Below are 25,044 nucleotides of genomic sequence, written 5' to 3' on the forward strand. Positions count from 1 at the left end.
TCTTTTTTGTGGAAACTAATTCAGTGTAGAAAACATAATTGAAACGAGTCGCCAGTCCAGGTTCGATGCAGGATACTGGATGCTTGGGGCTGGTGCACTGGGACGACCCAGAGGGATGGTATGGGGAGGGAGGAGGGTTCAGGATGGGGAACACATGTATACCTGTGGCGGATTCATTTCGATATATGGCAAAACCAATACAATATTGTAAAGTTAAAAAATAAAATAAAATTACAAATAAAAGAAAACATAATTGATAAAAAAAAAAGTCAAATAATAAAGTGTCTGTAACTGCTTTAGATTTCAAATAAAACTCCATATTTTGTTCTCCTTTTAATCCATAGATTTATACACACCTTGAAGGAGCTATTTTATTTTCTCTCTTTTTTTCTTCCCTTAATTTATCTGCCAGTGGCATTGTCTAGTCAGCAACCAGTTTGAATCTTTTGGCTCCAAATTCACTGATATTTCACTGATATTCACTGATATATAACAATATCTATCTTCTATCTTAATATCTGTGTCCTCTCCACCCTTGATCAGCATGATTTAAAGCAGGATAAGAAAAAGCCCAAATGTAATTCTTTTCTTTTTCAATGTCAACAATTCCTTTTTTCCTTGGTTCGGGTAATGTAAAAAGTGTTTGAAGTTTAGTATCAAAAGGTTTATAGAAGGAAAAGGAGGAAAGTTATTGTGGCGTTTTGATAAAGTCAATTTGTTGTATTTCTGAGAATTCATCTTACACAGGTTTGCTTGACTGAATTTTCTTTCACTCCTTAAAGTTTCAGTATAGCAATGTACTTTTGGCATCATACAGTAGCCCCTGAAATTACTATATGACAATGGAAAGAGCACTGAGTGTCTGGAAACGAAGAATCTAGAACTGGCTCTCCAGCTAACTAGTTAAGTACCTGATGTCAAGTCTTGGAACTTCCCAGGCATGTCTTTTTTCATCTGGGAATGAGTTGAGTTGGAGTCAGTAAACCCTAAGAGTTCTCCCTCTAAAATTAAAGCATTTTATGTCATGCTTTTTATTTAGCTATATTCGGTTCACAGCAGAAGTGAAGTGTTTGCTTTTATTGCTTTCAATAAAATGTACTTCTCCCTAAAGTACAGTAATACGTGTATATGTGCATATTTGTATATATATTTATGAAATACAGAGATGGTCATGATAATTGAGAAACTTTAAAAGGGCATGAATAAATGTGTTTTAGACTAATACAATAGTTCTGAATTATATTGTTTAATGGAATACTGCTTTATTGCTGTTGATTGGAACATCTAAAATGGCAGTTTGTTATTTACCATCTTTGTGTGTGTGTGTAATTCTAAAAATTGGAATTTTGAAAGTTTACCAAGCTACTTTTGAGCAAGTAAAAACTTTGAGACTGTGGGAATGTGAATGAATTTCATTAAGGCAGTCAAGACTGGGTGGGTTTTGTGTTAAATTATTATAAGTTTGGCAGACTCCTAGAAACATAATTCAAAGAGTGAATTTTTTTTATTTTTTTTTTTTTTACTGATTTCTTCAGTTAACTTAATCTTTCATAATGAAACAGTTGAAGTGATATAGGGATAACTGTGGTGAAATAAAAAGTATAGGCTGCTTGAGAATTTTTACTGTTTTGAATCTTTAGGAGTTTTATTGTTATTTTTTTCACTTTGGGGTTTGTTTGCCTTTTGAAAACTAACGCATGGTTATTTTCCTGTGTATCAGTGTAAATATTAATAATGGATATGACTTATACTTGTAGATTACAGCAAGTGTGGTGAATCCAAGATTAGCCCAACATTGTAATTTGTTGAGATGCAACAAGTGTAAGATGAGTCCTGGATTTGGAGTCAGAAAAGTTGGGGTTGAGTCACAAGGTTCATTAGTAGGTACTGTACATTTCTGTAGCAGTAGCAGTAGCGGTAGTACTCGTTATGTGAGCTAAATGTCTGTAAAATAATATGAATGGTTTGGGATCTGCCTTTCAGGATCGATGACCGTGAAGCTTTTTGTGTGTAAAAATACTACTGTCTACTTATTTTCTGACAATTGTGTTTACATAAATCTATGGCAAAGCTTCAGTTCCACTATTAGGATCTGTTAATGTTTGCCAATGTTCTGTGTACCCTTTTTTTTCCCCCTAGAATAACAACAATCTGGAAGCCTGTTGCCGAGCCCTTTCCCAGGAGAGTAGTAAATACTTATATATGGAATACCATAGTCCAGATGACAGCAGGATGAATAGAAACCGCCTTTTGCATATTAACCTGGGTATTCATTCTCCTAGTAGCTACCACCCAGGAGATGGTGTGCAACTTAATGGCGGTCGAACGCTGGTACATAGCTCAAGTGATGGACATATTGATCCACAGCATGCAGCAGGTAAACAGCTGATATGTTTAGTTCAGGAACCACACTCAGCTCCAGCTGTTGTTGCTACTACTCCAAACTACAATCCTTTTTTTATGAATGAACAGAACAGAAGTGCAGCTACTCCTCCTTCACAGCCACCTCAACAGCCATCTTCCATGCAAACAGGAATGACTCCATCTGCTATGCAAGGGCCTTCACCACCGCCGCCGCCACCTCCTTCCTACATGCACATACCTCGGTATAGTACCAATCCAATTACTGTTACAGTATCCCAAAACCTCCCTTCTGGACAGACTGTACCAAGAGCTTTACAAATTCTTCCACAAATTCCGAGCAATCTGTATGGGTCTCCTGGTTCTATTTATATTAGACAGACATCTCAGAGTTCATCAGGAAGACAGACTCCTCAAAATACACCGTGGCAGTCCTCACCACAGGGCCCAGTGCCTCATTATAGCCAGCGTCCTTTACCTGTGTATCCACATCAACAAAACTATCCACCTTCTCAGTATTCTCCCAAACAACAGCAGATCCCTCAACCTGCTTACCATTCACCACCTCCTTCTCAGTGTCCTTCACCCTTCAGCTCTCCTCAGCATCAAGTACAACCGTCTCCATTGGGCCACCCCAGTTCTCATGTCTTTATGCCACCTAGTCCTTCAACGACGCCACCCCATCCATATCAACAAGGACCTCCTAGCTATCAGAAACAGGGAAGCCATTCGGTAGCCTATCTCCCATATACAACATCTAGCTTACCCAAAGGATCCATGAAGAAGATAGAAATTACAGTCGAACCCTCTCAGAGATCTGGAACAGCCATGAATAGGAGTCCTTCACCTATCAGTAACCAGCCATCTCCACGGAATCAGCACTCATTGTACACAGCCACCACACCACCGTCAAGTTCTCCTTCTAGAGGGATATCCAGTCAACCGAAACCTCCGTTTACTGTCAATCCTGTGTATATTACATATACACAGCCCACTGGACCTTCTTGTGCTCCATCACCATCTCCTCGGATGATACCAAACCCAACGACCGTTTTTAAAATCACTGTAGGCCGAGCCATGACTGAAAATCTGTTAAATTTAGTGGACCAAGAAGAACGTTCTGCAGCCCCAGAACCTATCCAGCCCATTTCAGTGATACCAGGCTCTGGGGGAGAAAAGGGAAGCCATAAATATCAGAGAAGTTCCAGTTCTGGATCTGATGACTATGCTTATACACAAGGTAATTTCAGCCCTTTTATATGACATTGTCTTTGTGGGGCGATGGCAATCTCCTACTCAAAGCAAATAATTTATATTAGGTGTTTAATTAATGTACTATGTATTAAATATTTGGCAGTAGCATTGCTATTAAGAATAGGGTTAGTGCTTCAGAATCATCTACAGATTTTACTTTAAAATAGAAAAATGTAGTCATGATAAGAGTGCCTTCAAAGACTGTATGTTAAGAAGTGCATTCATTGGGAGAAAATCATAGGCCAGTGAAATCAACATAGTCCAAAACCCCAACTACAGAGTAGGAAAAAGTGACTCATAGAGGGTGGCCTAAAGCTTATCACAGGGAAAAATTTAAATATTTTTTAAGTGGATGGACTGAAGGGGGTAAGGAAGTTTTAAGTATTGTGTATTTATGGGAAGTAGGGTTGGTAATGAAAAACATTATTGGAGTAGTTCACAGTGGACCTAACTCAGTATAAAGAGAAGAAAGTATCTTAAAAGTTTGTTAAAAGATAGGGGAGAATTGACTATTTCAGTATATGTGAAATGACACCCAGGGATCATTGAAGACAATCTTAGGGAAACTAAGGACAATAGAAGAGGAGGAATGTATAGATGATATTATTTTGGCAGAAGGAACCAGATCCAAATTAAAGTACACAGGAAGGCCAAATCACATTAGCAAGACTTTAGAATAAATGTCAACTGAAGTTGAATGACCGGGGTCTTTATGGGTATTTCATACATTAGCCATGCATGTACAGATGTCCCTGTCACTTGTTCAGTGTTATTTTCTGCAATGACTTTGTCTGTAATGCTATAGCTTTGCTGTTACATCAGCGAGCAAGGATGGAGAGGTTAGCAAAGCAATTGAAACTTGAGAAAGAGGAGCTAGAGCGCTTGAAGGCAGAAGTTAATGGTATGGAGCATGACCTGATGCAGAGGCGGCTCAGAAGGGTCAGCTGCACCACGGCGATCCCAACGGTAAGTAGGATCTACTAGGATGTATTAGGCGGGGGCTGGGGAGCATGTTGCATGTCTGGGCTGCTGCTTCTGATGTTAACTTCTCTTCCCGGTAGCATTTTGTTCTGTCAGCAGCACATGAAGGATGTTTGCCTTTTGTTCTCAGCCAAATAAATGGATAGTTTCTTTTGTTCTCTTGGGGGAATTCCGTAGTTTCATGAGTATTTTCAAAGATAATTAATGTATGGCAGCTCAGTCACTATAGATTGCTTTCTGTTAGAATAGAAATGAGAAGTAAAACTTGACCAAATGCTTTATAAGTGTTCACAGGTATTCATTTATGCTTTTGTGTATTATGTACATATATATTTAAGACAGTTATTTTTCTCAGTACATTAATGTACATGAGTTAGAGCAAGATCGATATGCATCTTGGGAAAGTGTTGACTCTAGATCATTATCAAGCAGAGTAATTTTAAGTGTAGATAATTGTAGAAACTAAGATAACAGTTTGAACAGGAGTTGTAACAGGGGTTATAGAAGTACTGTCATGCATAGATTTGGGCCACATACTGTTAACAAATTGGTAGCTATGTAAGTTCAACAATTCTTAAAAACCTCAGACCCCAAATAGCATTTGACTCTTCAACATTGATTTAGCAAGCAATTTTTTCAGCTTATGAGTGTGGTCCAAAGTGAGGAGTTTAGTGTATACCTGCTAGAGGGAAGAATCGAGCCATCCCTCAAGAAATAACTTGAATACTATATATGGTAAGTGATCTGTGAGGTTGAGTGAGAAGTTGCCTCAGCGAGTCGATCTGCGTCCTCCATGTACTTTGCTCTCACTAGTCCTCTAAAGCGTTCTGTGTAGAACTCTTGTGTGTTCTTGAGGAAGCAACTCGCTGTATTCTTTTACCTGAAGGCATTCTTAACCTCTTTTGACCAAGGTTAAGTTCAGAGACAAAGGAGGGAAAGAGAAGCTAAGGGTTTAGGAGCTACTAGCTGATATAGTGGTTAGGACTTTGCCCCCGAAGGCAAGGGATATGGGTTTCATTCCTGGTTAGGGAAGTAAGATACTAGCTCTAATGGGAGACAACAGGAGACTAGGGGACTGCCAAGGTGATGCCGAATCCTTCTCTAGCACCCCTGGAGACTTAGGGATTGCAAACCTCATGCAGTATCCTTTTTTAGCATCCTCTCAGGAGACTTGGGGACTGCCAACCTAATGCCATATTCTTTTCTAGCATCACAGGATACTTAGGGATTACAAACCTCATGCAATATCCCTTCTCTAGCATCATCTCAGGAGACAGGAGATGCCTAAAGGATGGCAAACCTCATGCACTATCCTCTCCCATCCTCTCTGGAGACTTAGGGACTGCCAACCTGATGTTGTATCCTTCTCTAGCATTGTCTCAGGAGACTTAGACATCACAAACCTTATACAGTATCCTTCGCCTAGCATCATTTCAGGAGACAGGAGACTGAGACGACTTAAGGATGGCAAACCTCATGCAGTATCCTTCTCTAGCTTCGTCTCAGGAGATGACTTAGGGATGGCAAACCTCTTGCACTATCCTCTCTCATCGTCTCAGGAGACAGCAGACGTATGGACTGCCAACCTGATGCCATATCCTTTTCTAGCATCACAGGAGACAGGAGACTTAGGGATTGCAAACCACATGCAGTATCCCTTCTCTAGCATCAACTGAGGAGACAGGAGATGCCTAAGGGATGGCAAACCTGATGGTGCAGTTCTCCTGCATCATCTCAGAAGACTTAGGGATGGCAAGCCTGATACAGTATCCTTCTCTAGCATCATCACAGGAGACTTGGGGGACTGCAAACCTGTTGCAGTGTCCTTCTCTAGCATCCCAGGAAACAGGAGATTTAAGGATTGCACACCTGATCCAGTATCCTTCTCTTGCATCCATCTCTGGAGACAGGAGACTTAGGGATTGCAAACCTCATTCATTATCCTTCTATAGAAACCCTCTATGGAGACAGGAAGCTTATTGTGTACAAACCTCATTCATTATCCTGCTATAGAAACACTCTATAGATACAGAAGAGAGGAGACTCACTGATTACAAATCTGATTCATTTTCCTTTCTTAGAATCCCTCTATGGAGACAGGATACAGGAGACACTTTTATTGATTACAAACCTGATTCATTGTGCATCTATAGAATACCTCTGTGGAGATAGGAGACTTATTTATTAGAAACCTGATTCATTATCCTTCTATAGAATCCCTCTTTGTAGACAGGTAACAGGAGCCGTATTGATTACAAACCTGATTTAGTATCCTTCTCTAGAATCTGTGTATATAGACAGGATACACAAGACAGGAGGCACAACAGTAGACAGGCAATTCAGGAAACAGGAGGCACAGGAGACTGTCAACAACAGACAAAGGAGACAGGAGACAACACTTATTTATTACACACCTAATACATTATCCTTGTATAGAATTCCTCTATGGAGACAGGAAAACAGGAAATGACACCCTTTTGTTGATTACAAACTTGATACATTATCCTTCTATAGAAACCCTCTATGGAGACAGGGAAAGAAGATGACACAGTTTCATTGATTACAAACCTGATATATTATCCTTCTGTAGACTCCCTGTATGGAGACAGGAGATACTTGATTACAAACATGATTCATCATACTTCAATTCAAAATCAATTTTATGATGAAAAAACCCTCCCAGTGCACATGTGACTTTGAATCCCTCTTCTCCTATTTCACTTATACCTCCTTGGATAAGCTTACTTTCTTTATATTTGGTCTCTCTTCTACAATATCCACGACTACCCATCTCATAGAATTTTTTTACATGTCCAGAAGAACCTAAGATAATATGCATTACACAGTTTATATAATGCTTAACAAATAGTCTTCTTACTACATAATTTTGATTTACAAAACAGTGGAAAAATATGCTTAAATCTGAAATGTTTTGAAAATACTTGATTTTCTTTTCATTTTAGGAACCTGTATAACATATAAATGTCAAAGCATTTAGTCAGAATTCCCTTTTTGTTCCTAGAGGCTCATTGCTAATGCTTATATGGCTTCTTTAACCAGTAGTACATGAACACCTGGTTAGAAACCCATGTGCCTCGTCAAACTGAAATGCATATTTGTGACCAACTATAGGTACAGTTGCAGAAACTTAGAGGATCAGCAAAATAATCTTTCCAAGGAGGACTGAAGTTGAAAAATGCCTAATAGCCATCATTTCTCTCAGGCTGTTGTTTGCAAAGCCTTTTATTAAATGCTGTGAGAGATGTCATCGCTTAACCACATCTGTATGCAAAAAGACATACATAGATCCATGAACCTGTACATGGGGGAAGAAAAGCTAATGTAACACAGTGAATCAATAGTGCTGGCCAACTACATGGTAATGATATTAACTACTTTGAGAGTTCTGAGATAGAACTCTGTTAGCTGTTTGCTAGTGGAGTTCAAAGAGGTGACAATTGCATGGAGAAGGGGGAAATTTAAGTTATACCTTGAAAGATAAATAAGATTTTACTCATCAGCGCTTCCACTTACTCCATCCCACAAGTTTTTTCCTCTTCATTGGTCTTCTGATTAATTGGGTGGTGGCATCAACCTACTCACAGTCCTGGATGCATAATCAAGGCAAAACCATGAAAGAACATCACTGGTCTTTGACCTTCTTCTCTCTGACAAATACTCTTCAACTGATAGAACAGGTGAATTAAGGTATTTCTGCCATGTTTTGTACAACAAGCTATTTTTTTCCTTAGAAATGTCAGATGTTAAGTATTCTGGAATTTTACAAACAAGCAAGGTTAAATGACACCAAACCCATCTTGAAATCCCACCTTCATGAAAATACAGTATAGTGTCCTACAAATACTAGTAATGGTCCAGAAACAGCTATTGTCCCCTCACTCCAAAGCTGTTAGGAGGCATAGGAATCTGACAGAAAAAAATCATAGTTCAGTGAGTACCAAGGGTTCTGTTGTCTTTGGAAATGAGCATGTTGACAAGAGCCTTTTGGTTGTTACTAGCAAATGTGCAGTGGCCTCTTGACTATAACGTTTATTATAGTTATTTCCATACCTGATTACACAGCTTCACTGTTCAAGACCACTCTACCTGAAATAGCCCCCTCTGCCCGCAAATATGTTAGAAGGATTTGCTCCTTTAGGTACTTGACTTTCTCCAAAATTCTACAAAGCAAAGACTAGATTCTTTGATATATTCCTGGGAAGACAGCATCACTTTTTGAAACCCTTGAACAAGTGCTTTACTACAATGCTCAGATGTGTTTTACACTTTTAATAGTTAATATAGACAAGATGTAAGCATTTATTTTACATGTTAACATAGGAATGAGAAGAGCAATCCATGATAAGTATTTCTCAATGACGTTTTTGTTCCCCTATCATTCGAAGGGATTGCTGCACTTATTATAGACTGCCTGTTACATTACTTTCTTAAAACTTTTGACACCACCTAATTTAATGGACATTCCCAGATATTCTGAGATGTCCTAACAGGATAGTATCTTGCATCATTCAGAATTAACCCATTTTTCTAGATTTTCCTTCACTTTTATATTTAGCTTTTTAGTAAAACACCATGTTTAGCAGAAGATTATTTTCTTCTGTCTTCCTGTGATAGCAGATATTATCTTTTACTTCATGTAGTTACAGTCACCTTAGTAAGTGGTTTCCTAGCTGTACTGTGCTGAAAGCTTCATTACCTCTAGAGTCTAAACTCTGAACTTCATTTTTTACTGTACATATATGTGAATAGTAAAGACATTCAGAACTTTGGGGGAAGTAGAGGCTTCCAAAAAGCTTTACCCAATCGAAAAATAGGGCTCTTTTCACATTTCAGTGTCTCATGTTCATGTCAAGGCAGAAAGAAACAGACTTGGGGGGAGAATGGAATCTATTTGTTTCTGCAGTTTCCATGCACTAGGTTACTAGCTTTCTTTTATGTAGGAAAAACAGAAGATGCAAAGATTTCTAGAGACGTTTCTAAAGTAGACTTCTGTATAAATCCTGGATCTGCCCATTACGAGTTTTTAAGAACCTTGGGAAAATTATATAACCTGTTTGTGCCTCAGCTTCATCATATATACCCTGGGGGTGATATCAGTACTTACCTGGGAAGATAATGTTGAGGCAAGAGTGAGAGACTTCTGGCGAACATAGTGCCTGACAGTTAGTAACTATTCATTAAAAGAAGTACCACTGTAATTTTTACCAGCCTTGACAAGACTAAACTCATGGAAACTGCTTGTTTACAAGGTTGTTGCCTAGTTTCCCTTACCATGCAAATGTAGAAAGAAAATATTCTCAATGCTCTGTGATTAATATATGTTAGTATTTGTATGAGAGAACATAGTGTAGTATGATAGCCCCGCCACATTATGTGAGGATTTTGTTTTTATGTGTCCATATTAATGTCACCATTTCACCTATTCCTTGGAAAACATAGTATAAAGCCTTCTTAAACATGCCCTTTAAGGGATTAAGGCCATTTTCTTGGTAATAACCTATCAGAACAGTTAACATGAATACCAGTTCTTAAATGTTGGGCTTGATAATGACTTTCCCACAATTGCTATTTTGGGTCCTTTCTTACTAGCCTGAGGAAATGACAAGATTGAGAAGCATGAACAGACAACTCCAGATAAATGTTGACTGTACACTGAAAGAAGTTGACCTCCTTCAATCTAGAGGTATAGACTTGATTATTTGGTAAACCATAAGTAATACTGTGGTGTGTTATGCTGCTTCAATAGCAATCATTTTGGTTTTACAGATATAATGGGTAAAAACTACCTTTTATAAGATCACAGTCCTGGTATAGACATCCCTCACCTCACAGTCAGATCAGATTTGGGTGATCAAAAATAATTTTACTTATACAACTTCATCATTAAGTTCTTACCATTTAGACTGTTTTATGGTGGTACTCTATATTTATCATCTTTTAGTCATAGACTATTTCATAAACTGTTGGGTTTTATTTCTAAAACACAGTAGATTTATGTGATAGTCATCTAAGATGTCTGTGCAAACAGGGATCCCAACTCAGAACATCAGATTACTCAGTTTAAAAGGAAAATCTGTATTCCGTTTTCTTTGTTATGTGTTACATGAAAACATTCAACTATATCTTAGAGATTTCATTTTTGTGGCTTTCTTATTGAAGTCTACTACAGTAAAAGCTCCCCAAGTTCACTTTGATATACTCAGCTCACTAGGTTAGAGATATGCTTCATTTTCCTCTGTAAAATATCCAGCCATGAGGCTGCATTCTGGCAAGTCCACGTACTATTGCTCCCATCAGTTGAATTGTCTGCTTACCAACAGACAGTTGTGCCTGTTCTCAAACCTGCTTAGATTACAAAAGGATGGTAACTGGCATAATGTTTTTAAAATGGATATGGATGTAAGAAATGCTGCTTTTTCTATTAAAATGATAGGCAGATGCTTTATAAAGACTCAAGGGCAGACACTACAAAAACATAGAGACTGTGAATTAGATATAGTGAAAACAACTGAAAAGGGCTATGAAGGAAAATCATAAACATCTAATAGGATTCTAGTCTCAAATTAACTGTTCTTAAAATATCTTTTTTTGCTGCATTCTAAAATGAAAACAGGAAATTATAGATCGCGTTACAGCAAACTAGCCTGCTGTCTGTTTTTGTAAATAGTTTCAGTGGAACATAGCCACACCCATTTCTCTACATATTGCCTGAGCCTGCTTTTGTGTTTGAACACCACAGTTGAGGGCTTACAACTGTATTTCAGGTCTACAAAACTTAAAATGTTTATTGTCTGGCCCTTTACAGTAAAAGTTTGCTCACCCCTACTTTAGGTCATCATTACAGGTCGAGTTTATTTCTGAAAGACAATATAGAAGTCTGGTCAACACACACAAAGAAAAGGTCTTGGTCTAACATTGAAATATTGCTTTGATCCTATTTTTCTATCCTTAAGGTTGCTGTGTAATTAATTGTTAACAATTCTGTGTGCGAGTCAGCCAACCCAACATTACTTACTGTTCTAAATTATGGCAGCTGAGAGAGCTTCTACTCTCTTTTCAAGTACCCCATTACCATTTTAAAGCTAGATTACACAGTAGAGGCAGGAGAATAAAAAGATATGGAACTTTGTGCAATAGACAGAAGCACATTTCCATGTGAAACTTAAGCACTCTGGTTGAGTACCCTTATTTTCAGAAGCCTAGGAACTCTACAGCCTAGTAGCTGTAAGCAGTGAAAGACACTGTATGGGAGATTATACAAACCACTGTTACTGTATTAGAAGGTTGCATCCATTATTTTGTTTCTGTGTTCTTTGAAGATAAACAAGAATCCCTGAAACATTGCATTAGGATATTTTTAGTAAAGGCCTTATAGGATCTAGAAATGAAAGCAGCAGTTGTAACTCAAGAAATTGAAGAAATAATATATACAGCATCTTAAACCATAAAAAGATCTAATAAATAAATTAAGTACCATTATGGCTTTCATGAGCCATCATGGGATTTGTTTTCAGAAAATTATTAAACGCAGCATAACTAAATGGAATAAAAGTACTTCTATAATAGGACCTGCAAGGAAAACTGTTCTTAAGGTTTTATAAACAAAGACCTACCTGTGTTTTTGGTCTCCAGTGGGCCACAAAGAGCTCTTTTTGGTACTGTGTTAGTCGCTCAGTGGTGTCCGACTGTGTGATCTCATGGACTGTAGCCTGCCAGGCTCCTCTGTCCATGGAACACTCCAGGCAAGAATACTGGAGTGACTTGCCATTTCCTTCTCCAGGGTGTCTTCCCGACCCAAGGGTCGAATCTGGGTCTGTTACATTGTAGGCAGATTCTAATCTCCCTTCATAAGGGGTCCAAATATATCTACTTTATACTAAGTTCCATTCTTACATTCTCTGGAAAATTTTGTACTGAGTTTCCAACCTTAACTTTTCATCTAGAGATTCTAGACATTTTCTGACATGCAGCATTTGGATTTGATAGTTATCAGTACATGACTTGATAAAAGGCAGCTTTATTTTTACTTTTGGTGAGCAAAACTTTCTTGGGGAAAATAACTGGGTTTAAAATTCAGCAGATTCAATGTATTTAAGCTATCAGTACCACACAACATCCTCTGTGAATAAGCATGGATACAGTTTAAAAGTTTAACTGGAACTGTGCAGAACTACTGGCAGGTTGCAATGACACGTTCACAGATGTGAACATAGGACCCAAAGCTGGCATTGGATCAAAACCGACCTTAGAGAAATCATGTCAGGAAAAGGAGCTAAAACAGAAACTGTATCAAGGAGTAAACAGTTTAAATGAGAGAGATGAGATTGTTCTATTATTCTGAAATTGACAGCATATCATTTTTTTTTTTTATTGATAAGTCTATGGGCAACGTTCGGAGAAGGAAATGGCAACCCACTCCAGTGTTCTTGCCTGGAGAATCCCAGGGACAGAGAAGCCTGGTGGGCAGCCATCTATGGGGTCGCGCAGAGTCAGACACGACTGAAGCGACTTAGCAGAAGCAGCAGCATAGGCAACATTGAAGATTCTCCTTTTCTTAAAGATTGGAATACCTAAACTGCTAATATCATAACAACTTCAATAATCTTTGTCAGTGTATATGTATAGATTATTCTTTACCTGAATTTATAATGAATAAAAATTTAAGGTAAATACAACAGACACAAACGTAAGCTGTGTCATGGTTTTGTTTATTAACATCAAAACAAACAGGGAAATCAGTTCAGTCATCCTTTCATTTCTCTTCTTCATTTACCTAGCTGTGCCACATATTTAATCCTGTGAAAAGAGATAAGCTTTATAGTTAAAAAATGTTCCTTTGCGTGATAGATTGTAGAAGGACACTTGGGTCCTTTCTCACAATGCTTAAATGCTTTCAGTGAGAGAACAGTAGGATAGTATAATGAATTATAAACTCCTGGAAAACCAGCTCCCCTTTTTACATATTTTTTTTCCTCCTATATTTTCCCTAACAAAAAAATGCATATAACAGGAGAAAGACCCCTAAATGCCTGCTGATTTTATTTTCTTTATAGGAAACTTTGATCCAAAAGCTATGAATAACTTTTATGACAACATAGAACCTGGTCCAGTTGTACCACCCAAGCCACCTAAAAAAGGTGAGTAGCAAAATGTCACAGACGTCACAGAAATGTATTTGAAAACCATTTTGGAGTTCATCTAAAAAGCTAAAGAAATTTCATTAGAGATAGCATTTTAAATGTTATGCTATTGATAAACTTTACTTTCTAAAAAACTACAAAACTAACTCTTGAGAGTTATTGTCAAGGGTAACTAAAATGGAATATATAATTTATTTTTTTTAAATAGCTTTCAGTTCAGTTCAGTCGCTCAGTCGTGTCCGACTTTTTGCAACCCCATGAACCACAGCACAACAGGCCTCCCTGTCCATCACCAACTCCTGGAATCCACCCAAACCCACGTCCATTGAGTTGGTGATGCTGTCCAACCGTCTCATCCTCTTTCGTCCCCTACTTCTCCTGCCCTCAGTCTTTCCCAGCATCAGGGTCTTTTCCAATGAGTCAGCTGTTCACATCAAGTGGCCAGAGTATTGGAGTTTCAGCTTCAGCATCAGTCCTTCCAATGAATATTCAGGACTGATTTCCTTTAGGATGGACTGATTGGATCTCCTTGCCATCCAAGGGACTCTCAAGAGTCTTCTCCAACACCAGAGTTCAAAAGCATCAATTCTTCAGTGCTCAGCTTTCTTTATGGTCCAACTCTCACATCCATACATGACCACTGGAAAAACTATAGCTTTGACTAGATGGACCTTTGTCGGCAAAGTAACATCTCTGCTTTTTAATATGCTGTATAGGTTGGTCACAGCTTTTCTTCCAAGGAGCAAATGTCTTTTAATTTCATGGCTGCAGTCACCATCTGCAGTGATTTTGGAGCCCAGAAAAATAAAGTCAGCCATTGTTTCCCCATCTGTTTGCCATGAAGTGATTGGACTGGATGCCATGATCTTAGTTTTCTGAATGTTGAGCTTTAAGCCAGCTTTTTCACTCTCCTCTTTCACTTTCATCACGAGGCTCTTTAGTTCTTCTTCACTTTCTGCCATAACGGTGGTGTCATCTGCATATCTCGGAGAAGGCAATGGCAACCCACTCTAGTACTCTTGCCTGGAAAATCCCATGGACGGAGGAGCCTGGTAGGCTGCAGTCCATGGGGTCACAAAGAGTTAGACACGACTGAGCGACTTCACTTTCACTTTTCACTTTCATGCATTGGAGAAGGAAATGGCAACCCACTCCAGTGTTCTTGCCTGGAGAGTCCCAGGGATGGCAGAACCTGGTGGGCTGATGTCTATGGGGTCACACAGATTCTGACACGACTGAAGCGACTTAGCAGCAGCACCATCTGCATATCTGAGGTTATTGATAATTTCTCCCCGCAATCTTGGTTCCAGCTTGTGCTTCCTCCAGCCCAGCGTTTCTCATGATGTACTCTGCATATAAGTTAAATAAGCAAGGTGACAGTATACAGCCTTGATGTACTCCCTTTCCTATTTGGAACCCTTCTGTTGTTCCATGTCCATTTCTAACTGTTGCTTCCTGAAACCTGCATACAGGTTTCTCAAGAGGCAGGTCAGGTGGTCTGGTATGCCCATCTCTTTCAGAACTTTCCACAGTTTATTGTGATCCACACAGTCAAAGGCTTTGGCATAGTCAATAAAGCAGAAATAGATGTTTTTCTGAAACTCTCTTGCTTGTTCTATGATCCAGAGGATGTTGGCAATTTGATCTCTGGTTCCTCTGCCTTTTCTAAAACCAGCTTGAACATCAGGAAGTTCACAGTTCACGTATTGCTGAAGCCTGGCTTGGAGAATTTTAAGCATCACTTTACTAGCGTGTGAGATGAGTGCAACTGTGTGGTAGTTTGAGCATTCTTTGGCATTGCCTTTCTTTGGGATTGGAATGGAAACTGACCTTTTCCAGTCCTGTGGCCACTGCTGAGTTTTCCAAATTTGCTGGCATACTGAGTGCAGCACTTTCACAGTATCATCTTTCAGGATTTGAAATAGGTCATTTGAAATAGGAATTCCATCACCTCCACTAGCTTTGTTCATACTGATGTTTCCTAAGGCCCACTTGACTTCACATTCCAGGATGTCCTGCTCTAGGTGAGTGATCACACCATCGTGATTATCTGGGTCGTGAAGATCTTTTTTGTACAGTTCTTCTGTGTATTCTTGCCACCTCTTCTTAACATCTTCTGTTTTTGTTAGGTCCCTACCATTTCTGTCCTTTATCGAGCCCATCTTTACATGAAATGTTCCCTTGGTCTCTCTAATTTTCTTGAAGAGATCTCTAGTCTTTCCCATTCTGTTGTTTTCCTCTATTTCTTTGCATTGATCGCTGAGAAAGGCTTTCTTATCTCTCCTTGCTATTCTTTGGAACTCTGCGTTCAGATGCTTATATCTTTCCTTTTCTCCTTTGCTTTTCGCTTCTCTTCTTTTCACAGCTATTTGTAAGGCCTCCTCAGACAGCCATTTTCCTTTTTTGCATTTCTTTTCCATGAGGATAGTCTTGATCCCTGTCTCCTGTACAATGTCATGAACCTCTGTCCATAGTTTATTAGGCACTCTATCAGAATTAGTCCCTTAAATCTGTTTCTCACTTTCACTATAGTATAGTCATAAGTGATTTGATTTAGGTCATACCTGAATGGTCTAGTGGTTTTCTCTACTTTCTTCAATTTCTAGGATTGAGAGGCCACAAAAGAATCCTTGTGTATTTAACAGGTGGGCATAGCAATTAGATTGACACTAGGTGTCTCTTCATCAAGGGCAAAATAAATGCTACACAACCAAGATTTGGAGGAGTAACTTTTGCATACTCTTAAATCATTTCTGTGTGATATACTGAACTTCCAATTAATCATTTTCTTCTCCATTCTAGTAATTCTCAAGAATGTCGTGAACTGTGCATTTCATATCTTAATGTTTTTTTGCTTAATCTCTTTTTGCTTTAAGCAACTCAAGATAGACTGATCATGAAGACATAATATTGATACTGGAAAATGCATTACCTAAGGATGTAACATTTTATAATCTCAAAACTTAAAGCAGAATTGAAAATTCTACACAAATGATGTTACTTTCACTACAGTACTTAAATTTTGGTTGAACAGCTTTGTGTGCAACAAAGTGTTTTAAGTATTTCATTTATAGGTTGCAATGGAGTACTTGTTATTTCCATTCTTTAATAGTACTATGGATATTTCAACTGACCTGAATTTAAAATAGCCTCCTGCTGTCTAAAAACAGTGTGAAAAGAATCTTAATGGATGACTACCACGTACCAGATTTGTGTCTATAGTGGTAATCCAATGAATTGATTCAAGGGCTGTCATGGAAGAATCACCCTATTTAAGGGATATATCCAGTGTGAACCACCTTATTAGCATAAATTCTATGGTTTGAAGGGCCCACCATATTTAATAAAAATACTTCTATCTCTTGGGAAATTTCAAGATTTTAGAGCTAATCTTCCAGGAGCTAGGGACAAAGCTAGACCTCTCTTTGAGCAAGGCCTGATTCTTTACAGTAGTACATAGAAGGAAATTTATAGCTTTAAATGCTCATGTAAGACAAGGAGATCTAATATCAGTGACATACAATTCTACCTAAGAATCAAGAAAAGAACCAAAGTAAGTGGAAGAAGGAAAATATAAGAACCATTGATGACATAAAAATAACAGAGAAAGTTATCAAAACCAAACATTTGATCTTTGAAGAATAAAAAAACAGGAAAAAACCAGATTACCAAAATCAGAAATGAAAAGATAGGATGAAATAACTGTTAATAGTTGTGTATGTAATTAAAGAAATTGAATCCATTATCAAAAGTTTCCCCACAATGAAAACTTCAGAACTGGATGGTTACACTAATGATCCCCATAGAAATCAAGTATTTAATGAAGAGATAATACCAATCATACAAACTCTGAGGAAACAGAAGGAAGGAAAGCATCTAATTTTCTTATGAAACCAGTAGGACTCTGATTCCAAAACCTGATGCACATTACCTAACTCCCAAAAAGAAAACAAACTTACAGATCAAATCCTCATGAACATAAAAGCCAAAAAATGAATAAAATATTAACAATATAAAAAAAGATAATACATCATGACCAACTTGGGTTTAAGCTCAAGAATGCAGTGTTCAGAAAATAAAGGGAAAAAGCATACAGTCATTTCATTATACAGGAGAAAACATCTGATAGAATACAGTAGCCATTCCAGATGACATGATTATTTGTGAAGAAAATCTAGAGCTACCCAGAAATGAAAATTAGAATTAATAAGTGACACTTATTAATAAATTAACCAGAGATATGTACATTGACTATGATAAAACACTACCAAAAGAAATCAAACAATACCTAAATAGTCATAAACCATGTCTTTTTTAAAAATCAATATTGTTCAGATACCTATTCTTTTCATACTGATGAAATACCAATTTTAACTGTAACTTTTCTTTTTTTGGTATGCATTAATCTGATTCTGAAATTCATATGGAAATACACAAGACTTAGAATATCCAAGTGGAATATAGATGTTTATCCGAATAAGTTTGATAATTTGAGAGAAAGAAGGAAAGACACAGAAACCTTTTTAGACTAGACTTTGCAGTTAAGCAACACGTGTGTGTGTAAGCTCTTCAGCTGATTGAGAAAGTATCCCCCCCACCTTGACTTAACAGTGGAGAGGGCACTGACCTTGCTGTCATACAACTTTAGCACTGGTTCTGATTGTCTTGGCCACCTGACCTTGTTTATATCCAATTTGTACACCAATAGAGGTCATCAGTCCAAATATTTAGCTTCTTTACGGGGTTGTTGTAAGAGTCAGTGAGAAGGAGGTATGTGATGCTATAAAAGGGGTTACAAATCTAAGAAATAGAACTTATTCTTTAGCACCTAAAGGAGATGTTTACTCTGCTTCACAACACTTACATTGTGAAACACTGGTCTCCAAAGGTTGGTTGAACTAGAGGACTGCTTATAGGCTCAGAGCGGATTACAAAATTTTAAATGTTTGTTTCTTAAGGTTAAATACTATGAAGTCTGCCTTTTTTGACTTTTGTGTATGTGTTAGTCACTCAGTCGTGTCCACCTGTTTGTGATCCCATGAACTGTAGCCCACCAGGCTCCTCTGACCACAGGATTTCCCAGGCAAGAATACTGGAGTGGGTTGCCATTTCCTTCTCCAGGACATCTTTCCAACCCAGGGATCAAATCCAGGTCTCCCACATTGCAGCCAGACTCTACTGTTTTCACTTAATACAAAACACTGCTTACTGATTACCTAAAAATTAATAGAAACAGTATTCTAGCCAGAAATGGATATGCCTGCAGTCCATGTTGTGAGGGCTGCTGGACTTCTGCACACATAGGTAACTGGAATTTATGAACAACTGGGGAGTATGTGTTACCAGTACATAATATTACTTTCAGTTGGTTTTGATTTTTCAAGTACTATTTTGGTTCTTTATTTATGAAATGCTGTAGTCTACTGTTACCTTTAATGTGGATAGTGGACTTTAAACCCATAATTTTCTAGTAACTATTGGTTAATCAGGGAATTGGTAAAGTATAATGTCCCAAATTTTGTGTTCATACCGACATTTAATTATTAGCATTAAGTTTGCACCCTAACTCACTCGAACCTGGGAATTTGGTGAAATCAGGCATGCATTCCAAGTAATGAGAGAGGATGAAAAAACTTTTAAGAGCCATTCTGGATAGGCTGTAAAGGCAGTATTAAATACGGCCCTTGCCTTCCTGGGAGAACTAATGGTAACATCAAGTAACAAAGAATAAATACTGCATGTGTCCCGTGAAAGATTCTTGAGAGCCTGTCCACTCTCTTCTAATGAACGGCTTGATCCCTTCTTCCTGGCTTTGCTTCTTCTCATGCAGACTCATCAGACCCTTGCACAATTGAGAGGAAAGCCCGAAGAATTAGCGTGACCTCCAGAGTACAGGAGGACGTCCATGACACCCAGGCAGCAGCTGCAGATGGTTTGTACTTGTATGTCTAGACTTTGTGCAGTGTCCAAACACGTGTTAACCCATGTAGAGTTATCATAAGTAAAGGTCAACCTTTTTTTCCTTTAAGACATTACTCTTTACTGAGTTTCTAAAGCTGTGCAGTCCAATAGCAACAGAATTAGAGCCACATACATGATTTAAAATTTTCTCTTAGCCAAAGTTTTATAAGAGTGAACTGGGTTTTTTGTACCTTATTTCATACTTTTCAAAATTTGGTATATATTTTCTATTTACAGCACATCTCAATTCAGAGTGACTGCATATCAAGTGGCTAGTGGCCCACCATATTGGACAGATTCTTATAAAATAATAGTGTCTAGTCTTCCCAGGTGGCTCAGACAGTAGAGTCTGCCTGCAATGCAGGAGACACAGGTTTGATCCCTGGGTCTGCAAGATCCCCTGGAGAAGGAAATGGCAATCCACTCCAGTATGCTGGCCTGGAGAACTCCATAGATGGAGAAGCCTGGCAGGTCCCAATCCATGGGGTTGCAAAGAGTTGGATATGACTGAGTGACTAACACACTCAACACAGAAAATAAGGCCACACTTGATACTTCTTAAATTCCCCTAAATGCAGAAATAGTATACAACTAGGTAAAAAGGTCTCCACCATAGGAACAAACCAAGCATGAAACTACATTGTACTTCATATAATTACAGAACAAATCCTTTCTTTGCCTACTTGGCATAGTTCCAGTTATTTGAAAAATAACTTTTCTATGAGGTTATCTGTAAAACTATAGAAAATGTTGAGAATTTTTTACAGTTTGAGTTGTATCCTTTTGATCAGTTTCTCCTATGTTCCCATTATTATATAAACAATATGGATTAACCTGTAAGTTGCTAACTTTTGACATTTGTAAGACAGTCATTTTTATGAAAAATTGGCCAATTAAGTTTAATCCATTTAAAAATAGTCTTAAAGGAAACGTTCAGTTCTTATTTGTATATAAATATGCATATTCTTTAGATGTTTTGTTTTCCATGAGGCATGAGACATCTTTGCTTTTTAATATTCCATAAAACATTTCACACCTTAAATCAAATGAAAGCAAACATCTTTGGGATTTTACATGCTTTTATTTAAGCAGTTTCCCGACAATGACTGTTAGTTGCTCATCAGTGTCTGACTCTTTGTGACCCCTTGGACTGATTGTAGCCCTCCAGGCAAGAGTACTGGAGCGGGAACCTATTCCCTTCCCCAGGGTGTCTTTCCGACCCAGGGATCAAACCTGGGTCTCCTGCATTGCAAATGGATTCTTTACCATCTGAGCCACCAGGGAATGTGGTGCTAGTGGTAAAGAACCCACCTGCAATGCAGGAGACCCAAGAGACACTGGTTTGATCCCTGGGTCAGGAAGATTGCTTGAAAGAGATTTAAGGCATGGCACTCCAGGAACCCACTCCAGGATTCTTGCCTGGAGAATTCCATGGACAGAGGACCTAGCGAGTTACAGTCCCTAGGGTCACAGAGAGTCGGACACAACTTAAGTGACTTAGCACACAAGCATGCACCCTATGATGAAATGAGCAGTGTCTTTTTTTTAGGACCAACAATAATTCTTAGATGCCTTTTACATATTTTTTGATTAGTTACTTCTGCATGACTTGCTGTTCCAAATTACATTGTTATAGTATTGAAGAGTAACAGAACATGCCATCCCAAAATATGCCTCTTTGGCATTAGGATTATTCTGAGCAACTGCAGATACTAGAAAGCTCAGAAAACAGAATATTAGTTATACCCTTTTGTAAGGGACATTTACATTTATAAAGGCAGTCTCCTTCTGTGTCTCTCTTGTGACTCTAAATGACAAGAGCATCAATGGAGAAGGCACTGACTTAAATCTGCATAACAAACCTTGTGCTTATTTACTCTGCTTTTCCTGGTAAACTCCATACACACTCCAATCTCTTCTGTCTTAGCTGAAGATGCTAAGATTTCAGCCATCTCAGCAAGTTACTCAGTTTTCCTGGGTATCACTCATGTATACAGGAGTATACATGTTAATAAACTTTAATCTTTTATTGCAGGGGTGTCTCAGCCAAGAACTGAGAAAGGTAGAGGAAAAAGAATTTTTCTCCCCTACAGTCAAAACAGTGAAGAGAGCCCCAGGTACCCTAGATTAGTTAGTTTAAAAGATTTTCCAGTTATTTCTGTAGGTTAGAAAAAAGGAGTTTGAAAAACCTTTATATATTAATCATTTGCATTGCCACAATCTAAAACTGAAAGCTGTGTTTGGAGTTAGCACAGAAAGATGGAATATAACAGTTTATGGGTTTAACATCTGAACTTTTCTGACTATGATAAATTCTTCACAAAATAACAAGTTGCCTGCCCTAGAAAAGCATAAAGACTACTATTCAAGAGAGGACCTTTAATGGAAATGGCATACAGCACATTTTTCCTCAAACAGAAGCTTCAACAGAAGTGTCTTTTATTCCTCCATATAAGACAACAGATACAACTATTATACTTACATCTTTAGGAGTCATGAGCCTGTCGATGCAAAAAAAAAAAAAATAGTTGATCTGCAGAACAAATGAAAAATTTTATTTGAGCTAACCTGAGAATTATAATCTGGGAGAGAGTCTTTGAGAAAGTACTGAGGACCGTTCCATCCATTTGAGGTCAAAGCACAGTTATAAGGAGGAACACCATTGGGTTCATAAGCAAACATGTGAACAGTTATTAAATTAATTGGCATACTGGCCTGGCCCAGCATCTTGGATCAACTGTCTACTTCCTGCGTGTCTTCTCCTCATCCTGGTGATCTGGTAGCACTGGTCTTCATCCATTTGGGGTGTCAGAAGTAGGAGTTGCAGAGCCTGATACAGCCCCTTCCAGTGTGGCTATAAAGAATCCTTTATCTAATGTATTTTCCAGTATGCATACTCTCCTTGTTGCAGGTCATGGGGCATTTGATCTTCATCCAAAGATAGATTACTGAAACAACCTTTACAGTAATTAGTCTTGGGCAATAAATACAAAAACCTCAAAGACAACATGAGAACATAATGTCCTTAGTAGAATTTTTCCCTCTAAAATTACCCTCATTTGTATAGAATATCGCCAAATTAAGATTTGCAAAATAAGTCTGGCTTCAGTAAACTTGCTTGAAAGTCATAATTAGCTTGAAGGGAAGGGTTTCTTTATATATGGAAAATACAAGTTCAAACCCAAAATATTTCAGAGGGAAAAATATTATATTCATCAATTCACTGAGTCCTATGTGACTAATCTTTGATTTTGTTATTCTGTTAATCAGATTTAAGAAGCCATCAAGCTTGTCATTCTTCTAATTTCTTACCCAGTTCAGTGGTATGATCTGAAAGTTATTAGAAGCCTATCTATACCAATCAGAAAGTCCTCTCTATATATCTTCTTGAAGATGAAGCTTTTTTTTGCAGAAATCATCAGAATAAAGCAGTAAAGGTCTCTACAGGACTTAAAAAGGCATCTTTAAAAGATCTGACTACAATGCAAATGAACAAAAATTTTCCTATTTCTGTGGCATTACCATGATTTATGATAATTATGACTGATAACATTTTGTTAGTGTGTACCATGTACCAGGTTTTTAGGAACTCAATATAATTTCTACATCTACCCATATAATATAACCTAAGAAGATTTGTCACCATTTGACCACGCTCCCCATGTAATTTAATATATCAGATAAGCCTAATTAATTTATTATCTCTTCATTGATAAGTAGAGGAAACATTTCTCTTGAGGTGTTCCAGGAGCCCTTTGGAAAAACCTCAGAGTTATCTAAGAAGTCAAAAGAATTTCACTTAGAATGTGATCTTAAGGAATTTTGTCAAAAATATTAAGGTCTCAAAGCACTTAGTCACAAACAGGATCACGAGTAGTTCGTGATCATGCTTCACGATTATTGTGAAGCAATACTTATTTTCCCTTAGTCAAAATGACAATAAAAGGTTTCAAAACCAAATACAGAAAGGTATAACAGATTGCTTAAAATGTAAAGGAACTTTACAATATGTTATCAGAAGCAGATTAATATTAGAAGAAAATTTTGAAAACCAAATTCAGGTTTTGTACCATTTTTCCCTTTAATATTAAAATTCATATACTCAAATTTACTTAGTCCTGACCACCCATAGAATTCCATTCTTAAGATTCTTTTCTCATAAACTTTCTTCAACTTTCTATATTCATATTAATTTGTTCCTTATTTTCTTTCCCATTTAGAAATAACCAGCTTTATGACAAAATTACTTCCCATTCCATTAACAAAACACATTTTCATTTCTTATACCTTTTTCTTCCTTGCATACAAAGATGTTTTCCTTATTAGAAACCTTCAGTTCAGTTCATTCGCTCAGTCGTGTCTGACTCTTTGCGACCCCATGAATCGCAGCACACCAGCCCTCCCTGTCCATCACCAACTCCCGGAGTTCACTCAGACTCACGTCCATCGAGTCAGTGATGCCATCCAGCCATCTCATCCTCTTCGTCCCCTTCTCCTCCTGCCCCCAATCCCTCCCAGCATCAGAGTCTTTTCCAGTGAGTCAACTCTTTGCATGAGGTGGCCAAAGTACTGGAGTTTCAGCTTTAGCATCATTCCTTCCAAAGAAATCCCAGGGCTGATCTCCTTCAGAATGGACTGGTTGGATCTCCTTGCAGTTCAAGGGACTCTCAAGAGTCTTCTCTAACACCACAGTTCAAAAGCATCAATTCTTCGGCGCTCAGCTTTCTTCACAGTCCAACTCTCACATCCATACATGACCACTGGAAAAACCATAGCCTTGACTAGACGAACCTTTGTTGGCAAAGTAATGTCTCTGCTTTTGAATATGCTATCTAGGTTGGTCATAACTTTCCTTCCAAGCAGTGTCTTTTAATTTCATGGCTGCAGTCACCATCTGCAGTGATTTTGGAGCCCAAAAAAATAAAGTCTGACACTGTTTCCACTGTTTCTAGCAAAAACTTAAGAAACAAGTAATTATGAACTGGTTTGCCAATCAGGAAATGCTGGCATGACAAACTGGACATATACGATAACCCAGTTTCTTTTTGTTGTTGTTGTTTATTAACACAAGCCTCTTAAGATAAATAGAAGAGATTTGGGGCATGTTAAAGGATTGTGGGCTTTGGACTGTTTTGGAGCCACACCTCTGGTTCTGTAAAAACTTGTTTTGTAAAACAAGCACAGCTCTTTTTAATTTCTCAAAGGAGTGCATGGCCAGCTTAATGACATCAAAGGACTGATACGCCCATCCACCTTTGGTAGAATGTTTCTCATTTCCTCATTTAACTTAGTGTGTGCATGCATGCCCATTCATTCAATCATATCT

At 38.0% G+C, this 25,044-nt stretch overlaps 1 protein-coding gene across 8 annotated transcripts in view; it reads left to right on the top strand.

Moving 5' to 3' along the window:
• The window catches only part of TAB3 (TGF-beta activated kinase 1 (MAP3K7) binding protein 3), a 93,321-nt gene that overhangs the window by 60,757 nt on the left and 7,520 nt on the right, over positions 1 to 25,044 (top strand). For 3 of the 8 annotated variants that reach the window (NM_001080371.2, XM_059883582.1, XM_059883581.1), the window contains 5 exons: positions 2,140 to 3,601; positions 4,421 to 4,581; positions 10,207 to 10,300; positions 13,671 to 13,754; positions 19,588 to 19,689. In NM_001080371.2, the coding sequence (NP_001073840.2) occupies positions 2,140 to 3,601; positions 4,421 to 4,581; positions 10,207 to 10,300; positions 13,671 to 13,754; positions 19,588 to 19,689 (1,903 nt within the window). Of the gene's footprint in view, positions 1 to 2,139; positions 3,602 to 4,420; positions 4,582 to 10,206; positions 10,301 to 13,670; positions 13,755 to 19,587; positions 19,700 to 25,044 lie in introns of those variants that run through there. The other 5 variants (XM_059883584.1, XR_009493458.1, XM_059883583.1 and 2 more) reach the window with 5 other exon arrangements.

The sequence above is a fragment of the Bos taurus genome, chromosome X, assembly GCF_002263795.3.
Source record: "Bos taurus isolate L1 Dominette 01449 registration number 42190680 breed Hereford chromosome X, ARS-UCD2.0, whole genome shotgun sequence".
NCBI classification, from domain to species: Eukaryota; Metazoa; Chordata; class Mammalia; order Artiodactyla; family Bovidae; genus Bos; species Bos taurus.